We start from the raw sequence: 20072 nt of genomic DNA on the forward strand, positions 1-20072 counted from the left end.
AAATGTTGAATAAATGGTCTCAAAATGACCAACACAGATTAAGGAATAATTACTCATCCTATTAATTCCACTGATATTTGTTTAATGAATTTTTAAACTTTGTTTTAGAAGCAGACACAATGAAATCTTCCTGATAATTTAGCACAAGAACATGATGAAACATCTTTCAGAAAAAGCTTTGTCTTAATGCTGATTTTATTTGATATAAACATGGTCAAATTCTTATTCTTATACACTATATTCTTATTCTTATACATCCATTTATTACCATATTGATGTTTATAATTACAGAAAATCTCTTGTCATTTTTTCCTTTAAATTAGATCACATATTGGTTGCTATTCTCACCCTGTCTTTTATACTACAGTGTCTGTTTAAGTGTTTACAGGAGGTGATAATGGAACAAACCCAAGGCCTTCGGCAATGAGGCGGTCAACCAAATGCTGCTACAGGGATATACTCAGCTCCCCACCCAGGAGACAGCCGCTTAAGACATCGCCCCATGCCAGCGAACAGTACCTCATCACCCCATGTCAGCAGGAAGTAGCTCTAAAGACAGATCACCGTCCCTCTACCCATCCTGGACTTTTTCAGCTAATGGAACCCCATACAACTCCTGCTTTATAAAAAAAACAAAAGGGGGGAATGTTAGTAAAATGGCACAGTCCTGACGCCATCCTAGGCTCCAGCCCCAGCCACCATTGCTAGAAGCCAGGTAGCCATGTGGCTCAACCACAGGTGTCAGCCCCACCCCCATCCTAATGGAATCTGATGCTCCTACTTCCCTGCCCACTCCCTGGCAAAGTTTTAAAAGAACTTGTTCCTGAACACGTGGCTCTCTTTCTCTCCATCTCCTGATCGCTCCCTCTCTCTGTCTCTTTCTCTGTTTGTCTCTGTCTCTTGATCTCTCTGGATCTCTTACAACCTCCTTCTCACTCTTTTTCCTTCTTCCCACCTTCCCTGCAGTCTGGCAGGTTTCTCCCAATAAATCCTTTCCCTTAAAAAAATTAGATCACATAAATATGTATTGGCATTATTTATATGATTGGATTTTTTTGTTTAATATTTATTTTGTTTATCCACGTTGTTTCTTGTACCCCTGCTCTTCCTTTTCTGCTTTCATTTCAATTAACCAAATATTTCTAGTACTCTATTATAATTTAAATATGGAATTTTCAGATGTAGCATGTTGACCTTTGCAACAATACCATTTCATATATCTGCCTTTACCTAAGTACTCTTCATCCTTTATGGGAAAGTCATGATATGAATCGCATGTATACATTATATAACTAGAAAGAATGATTTAACTTCTTACATCTAAAATTTTGAAAGTTATAACCTTATAATCCCTATATATTTTACACAAATTAAGTAAAAAAGTCATCCTTTCTAATAAGAATCCATTTCTGAAAATCTTCACTATTTTTTAAAGATCTAAGTTTGTGTATGGCATCAAAGCTGACAACACAATTTTTAGTATGGGTGTGCTGGCTTTATTGCTCCTTCAATTTTTAGTCCCAGCTAGAAGAGGGCAGACAGGAAGGGAGCTTACTGCTCTAGTCTCGGGGAAGATAGTTTATAAAACGTGGAGAGAATGTAATCTCAGTGACAAGTTAGGGAGAAAAGGGCAAACTCCACGCAATTAAAGGGACACAGTGGACCCACACATAGCGTGTGAATGCAGACAACTCAGTACCCCCACAGCTGAGTGCCTCAGCACCAGCTCTGGAAAGTGAGGTGAGACCAGACTGCAGCAGCCCAAGCCACTGGTGATAAAGCTGCGGAAAGAGCTTGGCCTAAGCCCGGCTTGGAGCCCGGCAGGGAAAAGATGGGGGACACGTTTCTCTCACCCTGACCACCCAGCACTGGCATCCGGTAACTGGCGGAGAGGGGTCAGGTGCCATTTTGGACATATGTAACAGCTGCGCCAGCTCCTGTCCGCATGCCCAGCACCCAGCCCAGAGGACACACCTGAGTCTGGCTGGAAGAATTGACAGAGTGCTCAGGACTGTGGGAACCCTGTGTTCTGGGATTGTAAAAACACTGTGGCTGCGTATGAGGGCATAAGGTGTGGCTGGGTCTTTGGGCAGTCCATGTGGGCTGCTCCACGTGCTCAGGGCTCCCTGACTCCCTGCTGTGGGATCCTTTGTATATCTTGTGGCAGCGTGAACAAATATTGTACCCACTAGGCTAGTGACCAGGCATTGATCTCCTTGGAAGAGAGAAGCTAGGCAGGTAAGCTTGAGACTGCACTAACAGAGCAGAAGATTAAACCTCTCCTCTGACTTAAAAAAAAAAAAAAAAGAGAGAGAGAGAGAGAGAGAGAGAGAGAGAGATTTACCACACCCAATTTGGGTATTACCTTGGATACTCTCCTCACATTGTAGCACTGAACTGAGCTCCCTGGCCACACCCAGCACACACCTCAGGGTATTCACTGAAAGAGCAGAAATTTTCTTTTTTAAAAAAAGAATTTTATTTATGTATTTGAGAGGCAGAGATACAGAGAGAGGGAGAAGAGACAGGATGCCAGTCTTCCATCTGCTGGTTCACTCCTCAAATGGCCACAACAGCCAGAGCTGAGCTGATCTGAAGCCAGGAGCCAGTATCCTCCTCTGGGTCTCCCACGCAGGTGCAGGGACCCAAGGACTTGGGCTATCCTCTACTACTTTCTCAGGCTGTAGCAGAGAGCTAGATTGGAAAAGGAGCAGCGGGGACTAGAACTGGAACCCATACGGGATGCCGGTGCTGCAGGCAGAAGATTAACCCACTGTGCCACAGCACCAGCCCTAAACACTTTCATAAGCATATAATCCACAGAGGCATAGTCCAAAGATAAAAATCATCACGGGGGGAAAAAATAAAAAACAACAAGTACTTCCATAAAGGCCTAAAAATAAATGCAGCAATTCAAGAACCAAGAAGAAGGAAGATAACAAGACCCCTCCAAAGGCACACAACAACACTTCTATACTAGAATGTGAAAATGAAGAGACTGAAGAAATGCGGGAAACAGAATTCAAAAAAAAATAGTTCATAGGATTACTTAGAAGTAATCAGAAGAAAATGCACAAATTAAATCCCTTCATGACATGAATCATGAAAATGAAATTTTAAAAAGAAATCAAAATGAGATATTGGAAATGAAGAAATCAATAGATCAAATTAAAAAATGCAGTGGGAAGCCTTAACAGACTCAGTGAGGCAGAAGAAAGAATATCCAAGTTAGAAGACAAATCCCTGGAAATTTCACAGTCAGACCAAAAAAAAAAAAAAAAAAAAAAAAAAAAGAAAGAAAGAATAAATTAGAAAACTAAGAAACAATGTTGGGGATTTATAGGATACTCTCAAATTACCCAACATACAGGTCTTTGGAGTTCCTGAAGGTATGGAAACAGAGAGTGGATTAGAAGGCCTTTTTAGTGAAATAATTACAGAAAAATTCCCTAATTTGGAGAAAAAAAGGGACATCCAAGTACAAGAAACACATAGAACTCCTAATAGGTATGAACAGCAAAGATCCTCACCATGAAACACTGTGGTCAAAATGGAAGGAAGGAGAGGGGGGAGGAAGGAAGGAAAGAAAAGATCCTAAAATGTACATGACAGTAATGCTGGATTACTTTCAGAGGATCTCCAATTAGACTCACAACTGCCTTCTCATCAGAAACTCTACAGGCTAGGAGAGAATGGTGAGATATATTCCAGTCTCAAGAGAAAAAAAAAAAATCCTGTCAATTCAGAATACTGTATTCTGCAAAGCTCACTTTTATGAATGAAGGTGAAATAAAGACCTTCCATAACAATCAGAAGTTGAAAGAATTTGTCACCACTCATCCAGCCTTACAAAAGATGCTTAAGGAAACACAAAAACATGGTCATCCCTATGAAAGAAGGTGAAGGCAGAAAATTTCCCAGTAAAAGTACAAAGGAAATCCAAAGTAAAAAACAGGAATATTTATGGGAAAATGGCAGGGCCAAGTCATTACTTATCAATAGTCACCTTGAATGTAAACGGCCTCAACTCTCTAGTTAAAAGATACAGAATGGCTGAATAGATTGAAAAACAAAACCAATCTATTTGATGCCTATAAGAAACATACCTCACCAACAAAGATACATGCAGACTGAAAGTGAAAGGATGGAAAAACATATTAAATGCTAACAGAAACCAACAAAAGAGCTGGTGTAGCCATCCTAATATCAGAAAAAAAAATAGACTTTAACACAAAAACTGTTAGAAGAGACAAAAGAGGACACTATGCAATAATTAAAGGATTAATTCAACAGGAAAATGTGACTTAATAAATGTACATGCACCTAATTTCAGGGCACCTGGCTATTTAAAAGAAATGTTAATGGATCTAAAGAGAGACATAGACTCCCATACAATAGTAATGGGAAGCCGGCGCCACGGCTCACTAGGCTAATCCTCCACCTTGCGGTGCCGGCACACCGAGTTCTAGTCCCAGTCGGGGTGCCGGATTCTGTCCCGGTTGCCCCTCTTCCAGGCCAGCTCTCTACTGTGGCCAGGGAGTGCAGTGGAGGATGGCCCAAGTGCCTGGGCCCTGCACCCCATGAGAGACCAGGATAAGTACCTGGCTCCTGCCATCAGATCAGCGCGCCGGCCATGGCAGCCACTGGAGGGCGAACCAACGGCAAAAGGAAGACCTTTCTCTCTGTCTCTCTCACTGTCCACTCTGCCTGTCAAAAAATAAAAAAATAAAAAAAATAGTAATGGGAGACTTCAAAACCTCACTTTCAGCAATGGACAGATCAATCAGGCAGAAAATCAGCAAGGAAACAACAGTTAACTTACACTATAGACCAAATGGGCCTAAAGGATATCTACAGAATTTTTCATTCTATAGTTACAGAAATCACATTCTTCTCATCATTGCATGGAACTTTCTCTAGCATAGACCACATGCTAGGCCATAAAGCAAGTCTCAGCAAATCCATAAAAATCAAAATCATACCAAGCACCTTCTCTGACCACATTGGAATGAAGCTAGAAATCAACAACACAAGAATCTCTAGAACATATGCAAACATGTGAAGAGTGGACAATATGCTCCTGATGAACAGTGAGCCACTGAAGAAATCGAAAGAGAAATCATAAAACTGTTGAAGAACAGATTTTTTTTCATACTATTTGTTGAACTTACATTACTTAGTATAGAGTTAAACTTCTGTGTACAAAGTTAATTGAAAACAGATTTTAGTAAAAAATAAGAATGGGAATAGGAGAAGGAGGAGGAAGGGCAGGAAAGTGGGGGAGCAGTGTGAGGGTCAGGTACAATGGGAAGATTCACTAAATTCCTAAAGTTATATTTATGAAATGCCTGAAGCTTGTATACTAAAAGGTTTCTGATGAAAAAAAATTTTGAAGGATACTTTTACTTGATATTGTCCAATATTTTGTTCTTTCAGTCTTTTAAACAGGTTATCCCACTGTCTTCTCACTTCCATTATATCCAATGAAAAGTCAATAGTTTGTTGAAATATTCTTTCCCTCTATGTAATATATTATTTTCCTTTGCCTTCTTCCAAGATTTGCTACCTTACTTTAGTCTTCAGAAAACTATGATCTCCTAATAAATAACTTTTGTTCTATTTAACCCTATGTGGTATTTGCTTGTCTTTATAATCATGTAAACTTATATGTCTATTAACAACAGTGTATTGGTTGCTATCTTGAATATTTTTTTCTTTCACAATCCTTCTCTCCTGGTATTATGCAATAACCACCCCACACATATTGTAGATCTGATATTATTGTACCTATTGATATGGCTAGGCTGATATTTTTCATCTCAGTTTTGAAATTTTTACTTTTTATAGATTTTGCAATTAGTACATACACTTCATATTAATTTCTGTTGCTGTAGTTTCAAGTTCCAGATTATCCATTTTTTCCTATATTTTTCTATTTCTCTGCTAATATTACTTACTTTTTCATTTACTAGGAACATTATTTTTCTTTATGTCATTTGTGGAAGGTAATAGTACCAGCTGCTTTAACATAATTGCTGCTATTAACTACATCTGAACATTGTGGCATTCATTCTGCTAATGTGCTGACTGTAGTCCTATGGGTTGATGCAACAGCTCCTGCTTGACAGTTTCCAGAGTGACATTCTGATGCCTAGCCTCCACAATCATGTAAGCCAATATATCTCATTAACGCTCTACAGTTTCCAGTTCACTGGTAGAATCCTGATGATGAAGAGGATCAGTCCAGTTCCTTTTAATCCACTACAGCTGGATTACAAACTTTGTATGATTTCCCAATTTCCAGAATGTGTCCCTGACACCAAGGATCTCCCTTACTTATTGCCTTGCACAATGCTTCTATTTTTAACATTAAATAGTAATTTATTTGAATCTTTTGGCATTTTAATATCATATTAAGAAGGAAAATATTCTAGTATCAAGAGTTCAACATTTATGAAAGTGTGCTCTAGAAAGAAGGCTAAGAGTATGGTTGGATAATATTCGGCTGAAGATATCAGGCACAGACTCACAGCAGAATCTAGGAACTGAGACAAGGGAAACTATCAAGAGCTGTGGAGTATTCTCTTGTCTAGTGGTGTGAATCCACATGATACATTCAGGAAATACACAGTTTCTGAAAATGTTCTATCAGCAGAAACACTGCCGGCTTGGACTGAAATTCAAGACAGAATGATGTGAAAGAGGGTTACAGGGGCCGGCGCCGTGGCTCACTTGGTTAATCCTGTGCCTGCAGTGCTGGCATCCCATATGGGCACTGGTTCTAGTCCCGGTTGCTACTCTTCCAGTCCAGCTCTCTGCTGTGGCCCGGGAAGGCAGCGGAGGATGGCCCAAGTGCTTGGGCCCCTGCACCTGCAAGGGAGACCAGGAAGAAGCACCTGGCTCCTGGCTTCGGATCAGTGCAGCACCAGCTGTAGCGGCCATTTGGGGAGTGAACCAACGGAAGGAAGACCTTTCTCTCTCTCTCTCTCTCTCTCTCTCTCTCTCACTGTCTATAACTCTACCTGTCAAATTAAAAAAAAAAAAAGAGAGAGAGAGAGAGAGTTACAGGAAGGAAACAGATATCCAGTATTCAGGTACAAATATGTACTACTCTTCCATAAACTGGATGAATGATGAGCAAGGACACAGTTAGGGGCACAAACCATGTACAACAGGGTAAGCAAAGCCATAGCACCAGAAAATGAATATCTAGGCCAGGAAGGGACCGTCTCAAGTAATAGAGAAAACTAAGATCTTGCAATCAAATTGGCCTACTGCATATTAAACTTGTGTGAGACCAGTGACTCCTTTATTAGTTTTCCATTCTGCCCCTTTGAAATGTTTATCCAATGTATGTCCTACTATTGTATTTTGATAGCAGATAGCTTCTCTAGTAGTTTAATAGATGAAAAGAAACCTCATACAAGGATGGATCTCAGAGTCTCAACAATACTTGTACTGGATTATTTCGACAGTAAAATTGGGGATTTCGAATTGGTATTTTCAAGGAATTTCAGACTTAACAATTTTTTAAAGGCATTCTGGATACAATACCACTTTATCTCTTCACCCTCTTTATGGTTTCTTGCAAAGAGCAGATATATTTAATTTCAATGAACTCAAATTTATCAATTTTTTCATAATAGAATTTGCTATTTGTCACATTTTAAAAACCTGTGCGTAACCCAAGTGACAAAGGTTCTCCCACATTTTCCTATGAAATACTTATAGTTACATGTTCTACATTTAAATCTATGCCCAAATTTGAGTTACTTAGTTGAAAAAATTACCTTCTTCACTTTGCACCTTTGCACCTTTGCTGAAAATCACTGCTGACATGTACAGGAACATTCTTGGACTTCTAGTGATTATTGTAGCTTTTTAAGTCTTGGTATCAGGCAGTGACAGCATGAAAATTTGCCCCCTTTTTTTTTTTAAAAAAAGATTTATTTATTTACCTGAGAGGCAGAGTTACAGAGAGAGGGAGAGACAGAGAGAAAGGTTTTGCATCTGCTGGTTCACTCCCCAAATGGCTGCAAAAGCCGGAGTGGGGATCCAATCCAAAGCCAGGAGCCTGGAGCTTCTTCCAGGTCTCCCATGCAGGTGCAGGGACCCAAGCACTTGGGCCATCTTCCGCTTTCCAACATCAGCAAGGAGCTGGATCAGAAGTGGAGCAGCCAGGAATCAAACCAGCCCCCATACGGGATGCCAGCATCGCAAGTGGATGTTTAACCTAATCCACCACAGTTTCAGCCTGGCTCTCCTTTTTTAAAGTTATTTTGTCCACATTAAGTCCTATGCATTTTCATTCAAAATTCAGAATTAGCACGTTAACTTCCACAAGAATATTCTGCTGTGATTTTGATGGCTATTACAAAAATCTACAGATCAATTTGCTAAGAATTGAAATTGGAATGATATTAAATAAGCTAACACAAGAAAACGGCTTAACTTTCCATTTATTTAGCTTTTACTTACTTATGGCAACACTTTCCAGCTTTCACAGAATAAGTCTTACGAATTAAAAAGTCAGTATTTTATAATTTTAAATACCTTTAAAGCTATCAACATTGACTCTTTCTAGTATCTAAAAGTCCAATTGATTTTAGTACTAAGAGCAAATATCCTGTAACAATGTCAAAAAAATCTATTAGTTTTTATTGTGTCACAGGATCCTTTAGATTTTCTGCATGGATAACCATGTCATCATGAATAAAGATAGTTTCACTTTTTCCTTTCTGTTTTGCTGGTGGTTCTTTCCATGTTCTAAAAGGTCATTTGTAGATCTCTGATTCTCTCTTTGCAGCTCTCATCTCCTTGATACTCTGGCCACAGAATCTATACTTTCAGTATCCTTGGAATCTTAGCAACATCTCATCAACTCAGAGACCATCTGGTTCCAGTTCGGTTCGCTCTCATGTACCATGGACTAGAAACTTCCAAGGCAGTGAGCTGCAAGAATCATAGGCCTTTACTCATTTATTTATCATTCCTCAAGGGTCATCTCCTTCAATGGCTAATGTACAGTGTCTAAAAAACCACTCTTAATTGTTTGATTGTCTTAGCAGACTGGTAAACCCAGTGCCTTTTACTCTACACTAGCCAAAAATGGAGATCCTAATGTTGACTCTATTTGGTGTATCCTCTACCAGGTGCTTTGCTAATCATGTTACATATGAGGTATCTTCAAAACCCATGGAAAATGTATATAATGAAAAAAAAACTAGAGAAGATCTTCAAAATCTTTTGTACCAAAATAAAACTATCTTTTATTTACATCTTCCATGAAGTTTTTGGAAAGATCCTTAAACAGTCTTTCTGACATTCTCTCGATAAACTATGAAACAGGTATTGGTCTCATTTCACTAATGAGTAATCTGAAGATTGGAAAAAAATATTTAGCTAATCCTTGGGAGTATGGTTATGCATCCTACTGTATCAAATTGGGAAACAGAAATGCAGACTGCTAATAGACCAGGTATTTGTTTTTAAAGGTTGAGAAAAGTTCTGAATTTGGATACTGGTGATAGTCTATGTCACTCAGAGAACACCCAAAAATCACTGAAACATCACTGACAAGAGCATTTAGTCCAACATTTAAGATGAGAGTTAAGATGTTTGGATTGCACACTGGAGTACTTGTGTTCAATTACTGCCTTTAGCTCTGAATTCCAGTTTCATAAAACTGCAGACCTTGGGAGGAAGCAAATGATGACTCAAGTAACTGGTTACTGCTACCGCCATGGAAGACTTGGATTGAGGTCCTGGCACACAGCTTTGGCCTGGGCAAGTCCTGGCTGTTGTGGGCATTTGGCAGGTAATCAGTAGATGGAGGGTTTCCTTCTCCCTTCCCTTTGATTTTCTCAATTTGAAAAAAAAAAAATTTAAGATGGAAAGAATTTTAGTATACAAGGGTATTTCAAGAAGGCTGTGAAAAACTGGAACTAAAAAATAAGTTTAGGGCCGGCGCCGTGGCTCAATAGGCTAATCCTCTGCCTTGAGGTGCCGGCATACCAGGTTCTAGTCCCAGTCCGGGCGCCGGATTCTGTCCCGGTTGCCCCTCTTCCAGGCCAGCTCTCTGATGTGGCCAGGGAGTGCAGTGGAGGATGGCCCAAGTCCTTGGGCCCTGCACCCCATGGGAGACCAGGATAAGTACCTGGCTCCTGCCTTCGGATCAGCGCGGTGCGCCAGCCGCAGCACGCCAGCCACAGCGGCCATTGGAGGGTGAACCAAAGGCAACGGAAGACCTTTCTCTCTGTCTCTCTCTCTCACTGTCCACTCTGCCTGTCAAATAAATAAATAAATATTAAAAATAAGTTTAGGGGCTAGCGCTGTGATGTAGCAGGTTAACGCCCTGGTCTGGGGCACCGGCATCCCACGTGAGCGCCAGTTCAAGTCCCGGCTACTCCACTTTTGATCCAGCTCTCTGCTGTGGCCTGGGAAGGCAGTGGAGGATGACCCAAGTCTGTGGGCCCCTGAACCCACATGGGAGACCTGGAGGAGGCTCCTGGCTCATGGCTTTGGATCGGCACAGCTCCAGCTGTGGTGGCCATCTGGAGAGTGAACCAGCAGATGGAAGACCTCTCTCTCTCTCTCTCTCTCTCTCTCTGCGTAACTCTGACTTTTAAGTAAATAAGTAAATCTTTAAAAAAAAAAGTTTATCTTGATGCCAAAAAACTTGAATGGATTTCAATATGGTTTCTTTTGGCAACAAGATAACCCCATCTTTTAATTCCATTTTCCATTAACATTTTAACCAACACTCTTTTGTTTACTGAATCTCCAGAAAACTAGTATTTGGGGGCAAGGAGGCCCTGTGTGGGCCCCTGTACCCACATGGAGACCTGTAATAATCATCTCCTGACTTCAACCTGAGCCAGCCCTGTTCATTGCAGCCAACTGGGAAGTGAACCACAGGATGGAATCTCTCTCTGTATCTCTCTGTCTCTGTTACTCTGTCTTTCAAGTAAGTAAATCCTTTCTAAAAAAAAAAAAAAAGCAAGTTCCTTTTTTGACAAAGACACTAATCATACTATTTAGTAGGACTGTCCTGGTATGATAAAATTACCACTTACCTGCTTATCAGATGTTTCAAAAGCAAGTTTTCATTTACCTAAATTAGTATGATAAATCCAAGAATGACTTGAGTCCCCTAAGATAATTCAGAAGTAAATTTACAAAATACTTGTGAGGTTTCCACTTACTATCGAATACAAGGACAACTTTTCTTACTGCATATGTGCTTTACGAGGGAAATTACTGTCAGATGCAGGGATACCCCATGTCACAGACCACAAAACAACCTAATTCAACATAATTAGATCCACATATTTGATTTTTTTCTTTGTCTGATTAAAGTACACTCAGAGTTCTTGGAAGACTTCAAAATAACATGATTTTACAGTACTCAAAGATAGCTACATTGACCATGTGCCATAAATATGTGATTTCATGTATATGATTTCCTATATCACTTAAAAATGATTTTCAGTAGGCTTATAAAAATTAATTTGGATGTTCTTAAATCTTGTTGTTTTGTTATTCAGAAGTTCCCAATCTCCAACATTAAAGAATGTGCCCTAGAGCAAAATAATTTTCTATGTGCTTTTACTATTTGTTAATGAGAAATACCACTGCTAGTAGCAAACCTTTATATCTATTATGTGTGAGGCACTATTCTAAGAATGAGAGATACCAGAAAGGTTTAAACAAGATTCCAGTTTCCAGAACAGACATATGGATAAATCATAAGGCAAATAAGCCTATGGAAAGGTGGTAAGTGTGTAGGTATATTAAGTGCTTTAAATATTCAAATTCTAAAAGGATATAGATGAGGCATAGCACATCAGTACTAGAAAAGATAGTACAGGGTTTTAAACTTAAGAAATAAAACCTATTCAGAATACTGAAATATTAATGTGTCTTTTTTGACTGCAATGGAATGAAGCTGGCAATTCACAACACAAAAAACTCTAGAAAATATGTCAATACATGAGGATAACATGTTCATTAATGACCAGTGGGTCCAAAGAAATCAAAAGGGAAATCAAAAAATTCCTATGAACTAATGAAGATGACAACACGACATATCAAAATTTATTGGATATAGCAAAAGCAGTGATAAGAGGAAAGTTTTTAGCAATGAGTGCCTACATTAAGAAATCAGAGAGACCAGTGCTGTGGTGTAGTAGATTAAACCCGTGGCTGGCTGGCGCCATGGCTCCCTTGGCTAATCCTCTTGTAAACAATGTCATAGTTAAGAACTTGTATAATGAATCTCATTCACAATAGCTATAAAAATTTTAGATACCTTGGATAAGTTTAACCAAGGAAGCAACAGATCTCTATGAGGAAAATTACAAAACATTAAGGAGGGGCCGGCGGTATGGTGCAGTAGGTAAAGCCACCGCCCACAGTGCTGGCATCCCAATCAGATGCTGGTTCTAGTCTCGACTGCTCCAGTTCTAATTCAGCTCTCTACTAGGGCCTGTGAAAGCAGTGGAAGATGGCCTAAGTCCTTGGGCCCCTGCACCAGTGTGGGAGACCCAGAAGAAGTTCCTGGCTCTCGGCTTTGGATCAGTGCAGCTCCAGCCATTGAAGCCATCTGGGGAGTGAACCAGGGGATGGAAGACCTCTCTCGCTCTCTTTCTCTGCCTCAGCCTCTCTGTACCTCTGCCTTTCAAATAAAATAAATGTTTAAAAAATATATGGCAATCACTTTATTAAAAAATTAAGGAAAGAAACAGAAGAAGACTGAAAAAATTGGTAAGATTTTTCCATGTGCATGTATTAAAAGAATCATCAAACTGTCCATACTACCTGAAGTAATTTACAAATTTAATGTGATCCCAATCAAAAGACCAAGGACATTCTCAGATACAGAAAAAAAAATGACCTTAAAATTCATATGGAAACACGAGAGACCTGAAAAGTTAAAGCAATCTTAAACAATAAAAACAAGCCCCAGGGTTGTGGCATAGAATGAGGAAACATCTGACAAAAAGTGAGGCACATTCTACAAAATAAACGACCTGTAATTCTTAAACATGCTGAGTTAGGGAAAGGGATTTGATTCAGTGTTTAAGAAACAGCTTGGTGTGTCTTCATCCTGTACCAGAGTGCCTCAGCTATGCAAACTTATCGCTAGAACACACCCTGGGAGGCAGTATGTGATGGCTCATGTTGCTGGGCCTTGCCACCCATGTGGAAAAGACCTCAACTGAGTTCCCAGCTCCTGGCCCAACTCTGGCATTGACAGAATCGTGGACATTTGGTGAGTGAATCAGTGGATGAAAGATAAGCTCTCTTTTTTTTTTCTAAAGATTAATTTATTCATTTGAAAAGCAGAATAACAGAGACAGAAAGAAAGAAACAGATCTTCCACCACTGGTTCACTCTCTAAATGCCCACAATAGCTGGAGTTAGCCGGGCCAAATCCAGGTATCAGAACTCCACACAGATCTTTCAGATGGGTGGGAAGAACGAAAGTACTTGGGTCATCACCCATTCTCTCTCATGTGCATTAACAGAAGGCTGAACGGAAACACAGAGCAGAAGAGACTCAAAATGGTACTCACCCGGGAAGCAGGCATCCTAAGCAGGGGCTTAACCACCTGGCCACAACCACCACCACCTCTAACATTCAAATAACCAACATAAATAAATAAAAGTTTTTTGAAAAGTGCTGAGATAGGGGCTGGCACTGTAGCGTAGCAGGTAAAGCCACCACCTCTGGTGCCAGCATCCCATATGGGCTTCAGTTTGTTTTTGTTTTTCTTTTCTTTTCTTTTCTTTTTTTTTTTTTTAACAGATAGAGTTAGACAGTGAGAGAAAGACAGAGAGAAAGGTCTTCCTTCCGTTGGTTCACCCCCAAAATGGCCGCTACAGCTGGCACTACACTGATCCGAAGCCAGGAGCCAGGTGCTTCCTCCTGGTCTCCCATGCGGATGCAGGGGCCCAAGCACTTGGGCCATCCTCCACTGCCTTCCCAGGCCACAGCAGAGAGCTGGACTGGAAGAGGAGCACCTCGGACTAGAACCCAGCGCCCAATATGGGCTCCAGTTTAAATCCCAGCTGTTCGCTTCTGATTCAGCTTCCTGCTGATGCACCTAGGAAAGCACTGGAGAAAGGTGCAAGTGCTTGGGTCCCAGTACCCACGTGGGACACCTGGAAGAAGCTCCTGGCTCTTGGTGCTGGAGCAGGGTAGCTCCAGCCATTGTGGCCTTTTGCGGAGAAAACCAGCAGATGGAAGACCCCACTTCTATTCTCAAGTTAATATTTTTTAAATACATAAGTCATGATCCAACAAACATGCTTCTTTCAGAAATCTTAACACAAGAATCAGTTTCATTTAGCGCAACAGAAATATACAAAGTATGAAATATTTTATAAAACAAAAAAAGGAGATAAAATAAATAATTCCACATTCTATATGCAGGCAGCAACCCTGAGCTCAGATCCCAGCCAGCCTTGAGACCATGAGGCACAGAACAGACAATCTACAATGTACAGCTGCTCCTTGATTTACACTGGGGTTATGTCCTGATTATTCTACTGGAAGCTGAAAATGCATATAATACATCTAACCTACCAAACACCACAGCTTAGCCTTGCTCACCTTAAACATGCTCACTTACAGTAGCCTACAACTGGGCAAAATCATCTCACACAAAGCCAATGGACAGTGAGAGAGAGAGACAGAGAGAAAGGTCTTCCTTTGCCGTTGGTTCACCCTCCAATGGCCGCCGTGGCTGGCGCACTGCAGCTGGCGCACCGCGCTGATCCGATGGCAGGAGCCAGGTACTTCTCCTGGTCTCCCATGCAGGTGCAGGGCCCAAGCACTTGGGCCATCCTCCACTGCACTCCCTGGCCACAGCAGAGAGCTGGCCTGGAAGAGGGGCAACCGGGACAGAATCTGGTGCCCCGACCGGGACTAGAACCCGGTGTGCCGGCGCCACAGGCAGAGGATAGCCTAGTGAGCCATGACGCCGGCCACACAAAGCCAATTTGTAATAAACTGTTGAGTGCCTCCTGTAATTTATTCACTATTATACACAAAGTGAAAAACAGAAGGCAATCTTTACTATTTGAAGTCAAACTCACCATCATTTTTTTTTAATTTTATTGATTTGAGAGAGTTAGAGAGAGAGAGAAAGGTCTTCCTTCTATTGGTTCACTCCCCAAATGGCCGCTATGGCCGGCACTATGCTGATCCGAAGCCAGGAGCCAGGTGCTTCCTCCTGGTCTCGCACGCGGGCACAGGGCCCAAGCACTTGGGCCATCCTCCACTGCCTTCCCGGGCCACAGCAGAGAGCTGGACTAGAAGAGTAGCACCCGGGATTAGAACCCGGCACCCAGATGGGATGCCAGCACCACAGGCACAGGATTAACCAAGTGAGAGCCATGGCGCCGGCCCCTTACCATCAATTTTTTAAAAGACTGACTGACTTATTTAAAAGGCACAGTGATAGAGGGGGAACAACACTGCACTACTGGCTGGAAGTTCATTCTCCAGTTACTATCTCACCCAGGAATGGATATCATGGATCAAATGCTCAGACAGTGGTGATGATTCCACAACAATATGAATATGATTAATATCACTGAACTGTACAGTTAAAAATAGTTAAAAGGGCATATTTTATTTTTCATGTACTTATAAATTTTAAAAAACTAAGATTCAATTGCAGGACAAAACAATACAGATGAAGAAAAACATATAAAATTATTTTCATGTCTGCAGCCTATCACAAAAAGTGGCAACAGGTATATAAAAAGAAAAATACAGAGAATGCAGATTCAAGATTTATTCATTTTAATTAAAGCTGATAAATCCCCCCAAAAAAAAACTTGGCAAAGAAAATTCCAAGATCCCATCAAAAAGACAACTGTGTTTTCCCATAGGTACTAATGGAAAACCTAAGCTCATAACTATGAAGCACTACAAAATAATCTGTCCATGTTAGGAACTCAAATCAGAAATGTTAAGGGAAATCACTTGGGTTTTTGTTTTGTTTTGTTTCTTGTTTTTTGTAAACTATAGTCCTTCTAGATTACAGTAATAATTGATAAAGAGAAGACAGTTGGGATCAGCATGTGGCATAGGAGGTTAAGCCAGCGCTGGCAATGCCAGCAACCCATATAGGTGCAGGTTTGTATCCTGACCACACCACTTCCGATCCAGCTCCCTGATAACGGCCTGTAAAAACAGTAGCAGATGTACCAAGTGTGTGGGCCCCTGTAACCCATTTGAGTGATCTGGAAGAAGCTCCTGGCTCTTGATTCAGCCTGGCCCAGCCCTCATGGTTGCAGCCATTTGGGGAATGAGCCAATAGATGGAAGATCTCTCCACCTATAACTTTGGTCTTTCAAGTAAATAAATAAATCTATTTTTTAAAAAAGATAAAATAGTACTGCCTTATTAAGAACAAAGTAATCTAGGTAAATACTCAGTGAGATTTGAAGAAGACAAAACAAATTTCAATAAAAAAAGCAACTGGTGATCTTCTATATATAAAGGTAATTAAAAATGAATCTCAATGAAGAATGGGGTGGGAGAGGGAGTAGGAGATAGGATGGTTTACGAGTGGGAGGGTGGTTATGGGGGGGGAGGACCACTATAATGCAAAAGTTGTACTTTTAAAATTTATATTTATTAAATAAAAGTTTTATATTAAAAAAAGCAACTGGAGGTACAGAGATTAAAAGGTAACATGCATGCTTTGCTCCATTACTTCAGGATTATCTAAAAGTTACTTCTAAATGTTCTTAGGTATTTCTAGTAAAATAAAAAAAATACTGAAGAAAAAAAGAAAGAAGGTATTGAAAAACAAAAGGCAATAGATGCACAAAGTTGTACAGATTCTGAGCAAATGCAGTAAGTTGTAAAAATTAAACTCAAAAATTACTGTGATTTTCAAAAACATATATTCTATTTAGAAAATCCAAGAAAACTTACTAAAAAACTATTTCATAAAAAAAAGTGTCCCAAAGCATAAAGACAGCAAATAGATACAAAACAATCAACAGTTATGCCAAACCACAACAATGATTAATTTTAAAATGTAGTGACTCCTAGGTGGAATACTTATATAATGGGAAGATATCTATTCTAACTATATTAAAATATAATTTCAACACATTCCAAATAAGTCTCCACAGGATTCTGTGTAAATCAATAGAGTTACAAAATACTAGGAAAGTTTTTGCAAAAGGAAAACAAATGGCAATATGATGCTAAAGTAAGTAAAACAATACAATGTTGGTAAAGGGTGTTGTTTGATTTTTACTTCTATTTAGCAAAATTTATAAACATAGAAAAAAAGTATAGAAAAGTCAACAATGAAACACCTGCATTGATAACACCCAGCTTTGATAATTATTAACACTTTGAAAATGTTGGGGCCAGCCCTGTGGTGCAGGTTAATCTTGCACCTGCGGCACTGGCATCCCATATGGCTGCTGGTTCTAGTCCAGGCTGCTCTGCTTCTGACCCAGCTCTCTGCTATGGCCTTGGAAAGCAGTGGAAGATGGCCCAAGTGCTTGCAGCCCTGCACCCGAGTGGAAGACCCGGAAGAAGCTCCTGGCTCCTTGTTTCAGAGCAACTAAGCTCTGGCGTTGTGGTCATTTGGGGAGTGAACCAGCAGATGAAAGATCTTTTTTTGTCTCTCTCTCTCTCTCTCTCACTGTCCATAACTCTACCTAAAGAAAAAAAGAAAATGTTGCTGAACCTATCTCATTATTTCCTTTGTTTTGACTGAATATTTTAATGCAAATTAGATATAGTATATCACTTCAATGAGATTATATCATTATCAGATAAAATTCTTGGAAAAAACATAAATGTCTCAAATGTCATTTATACTTCATAGAATTTACTCAAATTCTAGCCCAAAGTTCACACATTGTACTGAGTTGAAGTGTATCTCAAGTCTCTCATAAACAGAATATTTATCCTTCTAGTCTATCTGTTCTATCATCTAACCACCCTTCCTCTACTGCTAGAATATTTTAAAGCAAACTACTAAAATTACTTACAATACTTTTGTATGATTGAAAAATAGACTTTAATATTCTTTATCATCATTTAATATGTCAAGTGTAAAAAATCTCACCTTTTGGGGCCAGCATTGTGGTGGAATGTGGCACCCCATTCCATATGGGTGCCAGTTCGAGTCTCAGCTGCTCCATGTTCAATCCAGCTCCCTGTTAATGTGCCTGGGAAAGCAGCAGAAGATGGCCCAAGTGCTTGGGCCCCTACACCCACGTGGGAGACCCAGAAGAATCTCCTGACTTCTGGCTTTGGTGTGGCCCAGCTCCAGCTGCTACGGCCCTTCAGGGAGTGAACCAGCAGATGGAAGACCTCTCTGTCTCTTCCCCTCTCTATCTGTAACTCTGACTTTCAAATAAGTAAAACAAGTCTTTAAAAAAATTCTCACGTTTTAATGAAAACTATCATTTTATCTTTGGTTTGTGTGAAAGAGGATCCACAGTTTGTTCTCAGATGATATTTCCAAAGCCTCTCCTTTAATCTTTAACACTTGCCCTGACACACAAACTCCTATTTTCCTATTAAAATACACATATGTGGTTCTCAACAGACACCTTAAACTTTCCCCAGCTAATCTACACTTTACTATCCACTAAGAAACTAAACATGCAAAAGAAAAACTTGTTTTTGAGTATTTGTGAATATATGCTCTTATATACGCAGGTGTATGTATGTATATGTGAATTTATCTATACAGATTCAAAATGCCCAAAAAGATCTAGAAAGAACAAATAAATGACAGAGGTTTTATCTGGGACAAAAATTGGATTAGAGTGAAAAGAATCATCACAAAGACAATTACTATTTCAAAAAATTCACTGAATATTTCAACGGTAAGGCTTTTATCTAATGTCTGTTTATTTATTGGGTCAAAATGCAATACTGTTTCTCAATATTATCTAACCCACTATATCACAAAAAGCATTTCTCACATTTTTTCACTAATGTTAACATCAAGGTCCAGTGTGAGGCGAATGACCAGCTAGACTAGACGTCATATCACAAAAAGGAATCAATATAAACAACTTACTTTGGCTTCAGTCTCTCCCCTATGAAGCGTGTACAGATGGTGGACAGCACTTTGTGATGAGGACCACGGGTGAGTTAGAATTTGGAAGACATGAAAGTCATGGCCCAGGGTATCTGTTGTGACTAGAAGCATTCCTGCAACACAGAAAAACAAAAGGTTAAAAAAAAATGATTATGTATACAGAAGAAATCTTTTTACAAGCTACTTACAATATTAACAAAGGAATAAATTATAAGATATTTAAAAACTTCCAAATAAAAAATTAAAATATACTTTTGCTATGAATAACAAACAATGCTGTATCAGAAAACTAGCAAAGTATAAACACTAAATGTTCAGATATTAGGACATTGCCTTAACATTAGAAAGTCTTACATGCTAGAATTTCCAGGGTTCACAATTACTTTTTTTTAAAGATTTATTTATTTATTTGAAGGGCAGAGTTACAAAGAGGCAGAGGCTGGGAGTGGGGGTGGAGGGAGGGAGAGAGAGAGAGAGAGAGAAGAGATCTTCTATCCATTAGTTCACTCTCCAACGGGCCACAACAGCCAGAGCTACATCAATCCAAAGCCAGGAGTTTCTTCTGGGTCTCCCACGTAGGTGCAGAGGCCGAAGAACTTGAGCCATCTTCTACTGCTTTCCCAGCCCATAGCAGGGAGCTGGATTGGAAGTGGAGCAGCCAGGACTTAACCAGTGCCCATATGGGATGCAGGCACAGTAGGCGGAGGCTTTTACCCACTATGCCACAGCATCGGCCACCCACAACTACTTTTAAGAACAAAGAATGTGAAAATGACAATCTGAGTCTCCCATGCATGGTGGCAGGGACCCAATTATTTGAGTCATCACCTACTGCTGAATGCACTGCAAGAAGCTGGATAGGAAACAGAGTGCAGACTCGAATCCAGGCACTCTGACATGGGAGATAGCTTTCCCAAGTAGCATCAGAACCACTACACCAAATGTGTGCCTGACATGCTAACATTTCCTCCT

At 40.0% G+C, this 20072-nt stretch overlaps 1 protein-coding gene across 15 annotated transcripts in view; it reads right to left on the reverse strand.

The window, feature by feature from the left end:
* BCAS3 (BCAS3 microtubule associated cell migration factor) overlaps positions 1–20072 on the reverse strand; it is a 607306-nt gene that overhangs the window by 387101 nt on the left and 200133 nt on the right. For all 15 annotated transcript variants that reach the window (XM_070061000.1, XM_070061002.1, XM_051824721.2 and 12 more), the window contains one exon: positions 19080–19213. In XM_070061000.1, the coding sequence (XP_069917101.1) occupies positions 19080–19213 (134 nt within the window). The remainder of the gene's footprint in view (positions 1–19079; positions 19214–20072) is intronic.

Source organism: Oryctolagus cuniculus, chromosome 17 (genome assembly GCF_964237555.1).
Source record: "Oryctolagus cuniculus chromosome 17, mOryCun1.1, whole genome shotgun sequence".
NCBI lineage: Eukaryota > Metazoa > Chordata > Mammalia > Lagomorpha > Leporidae > Oryctolagus > Oryctolagus cuniculus.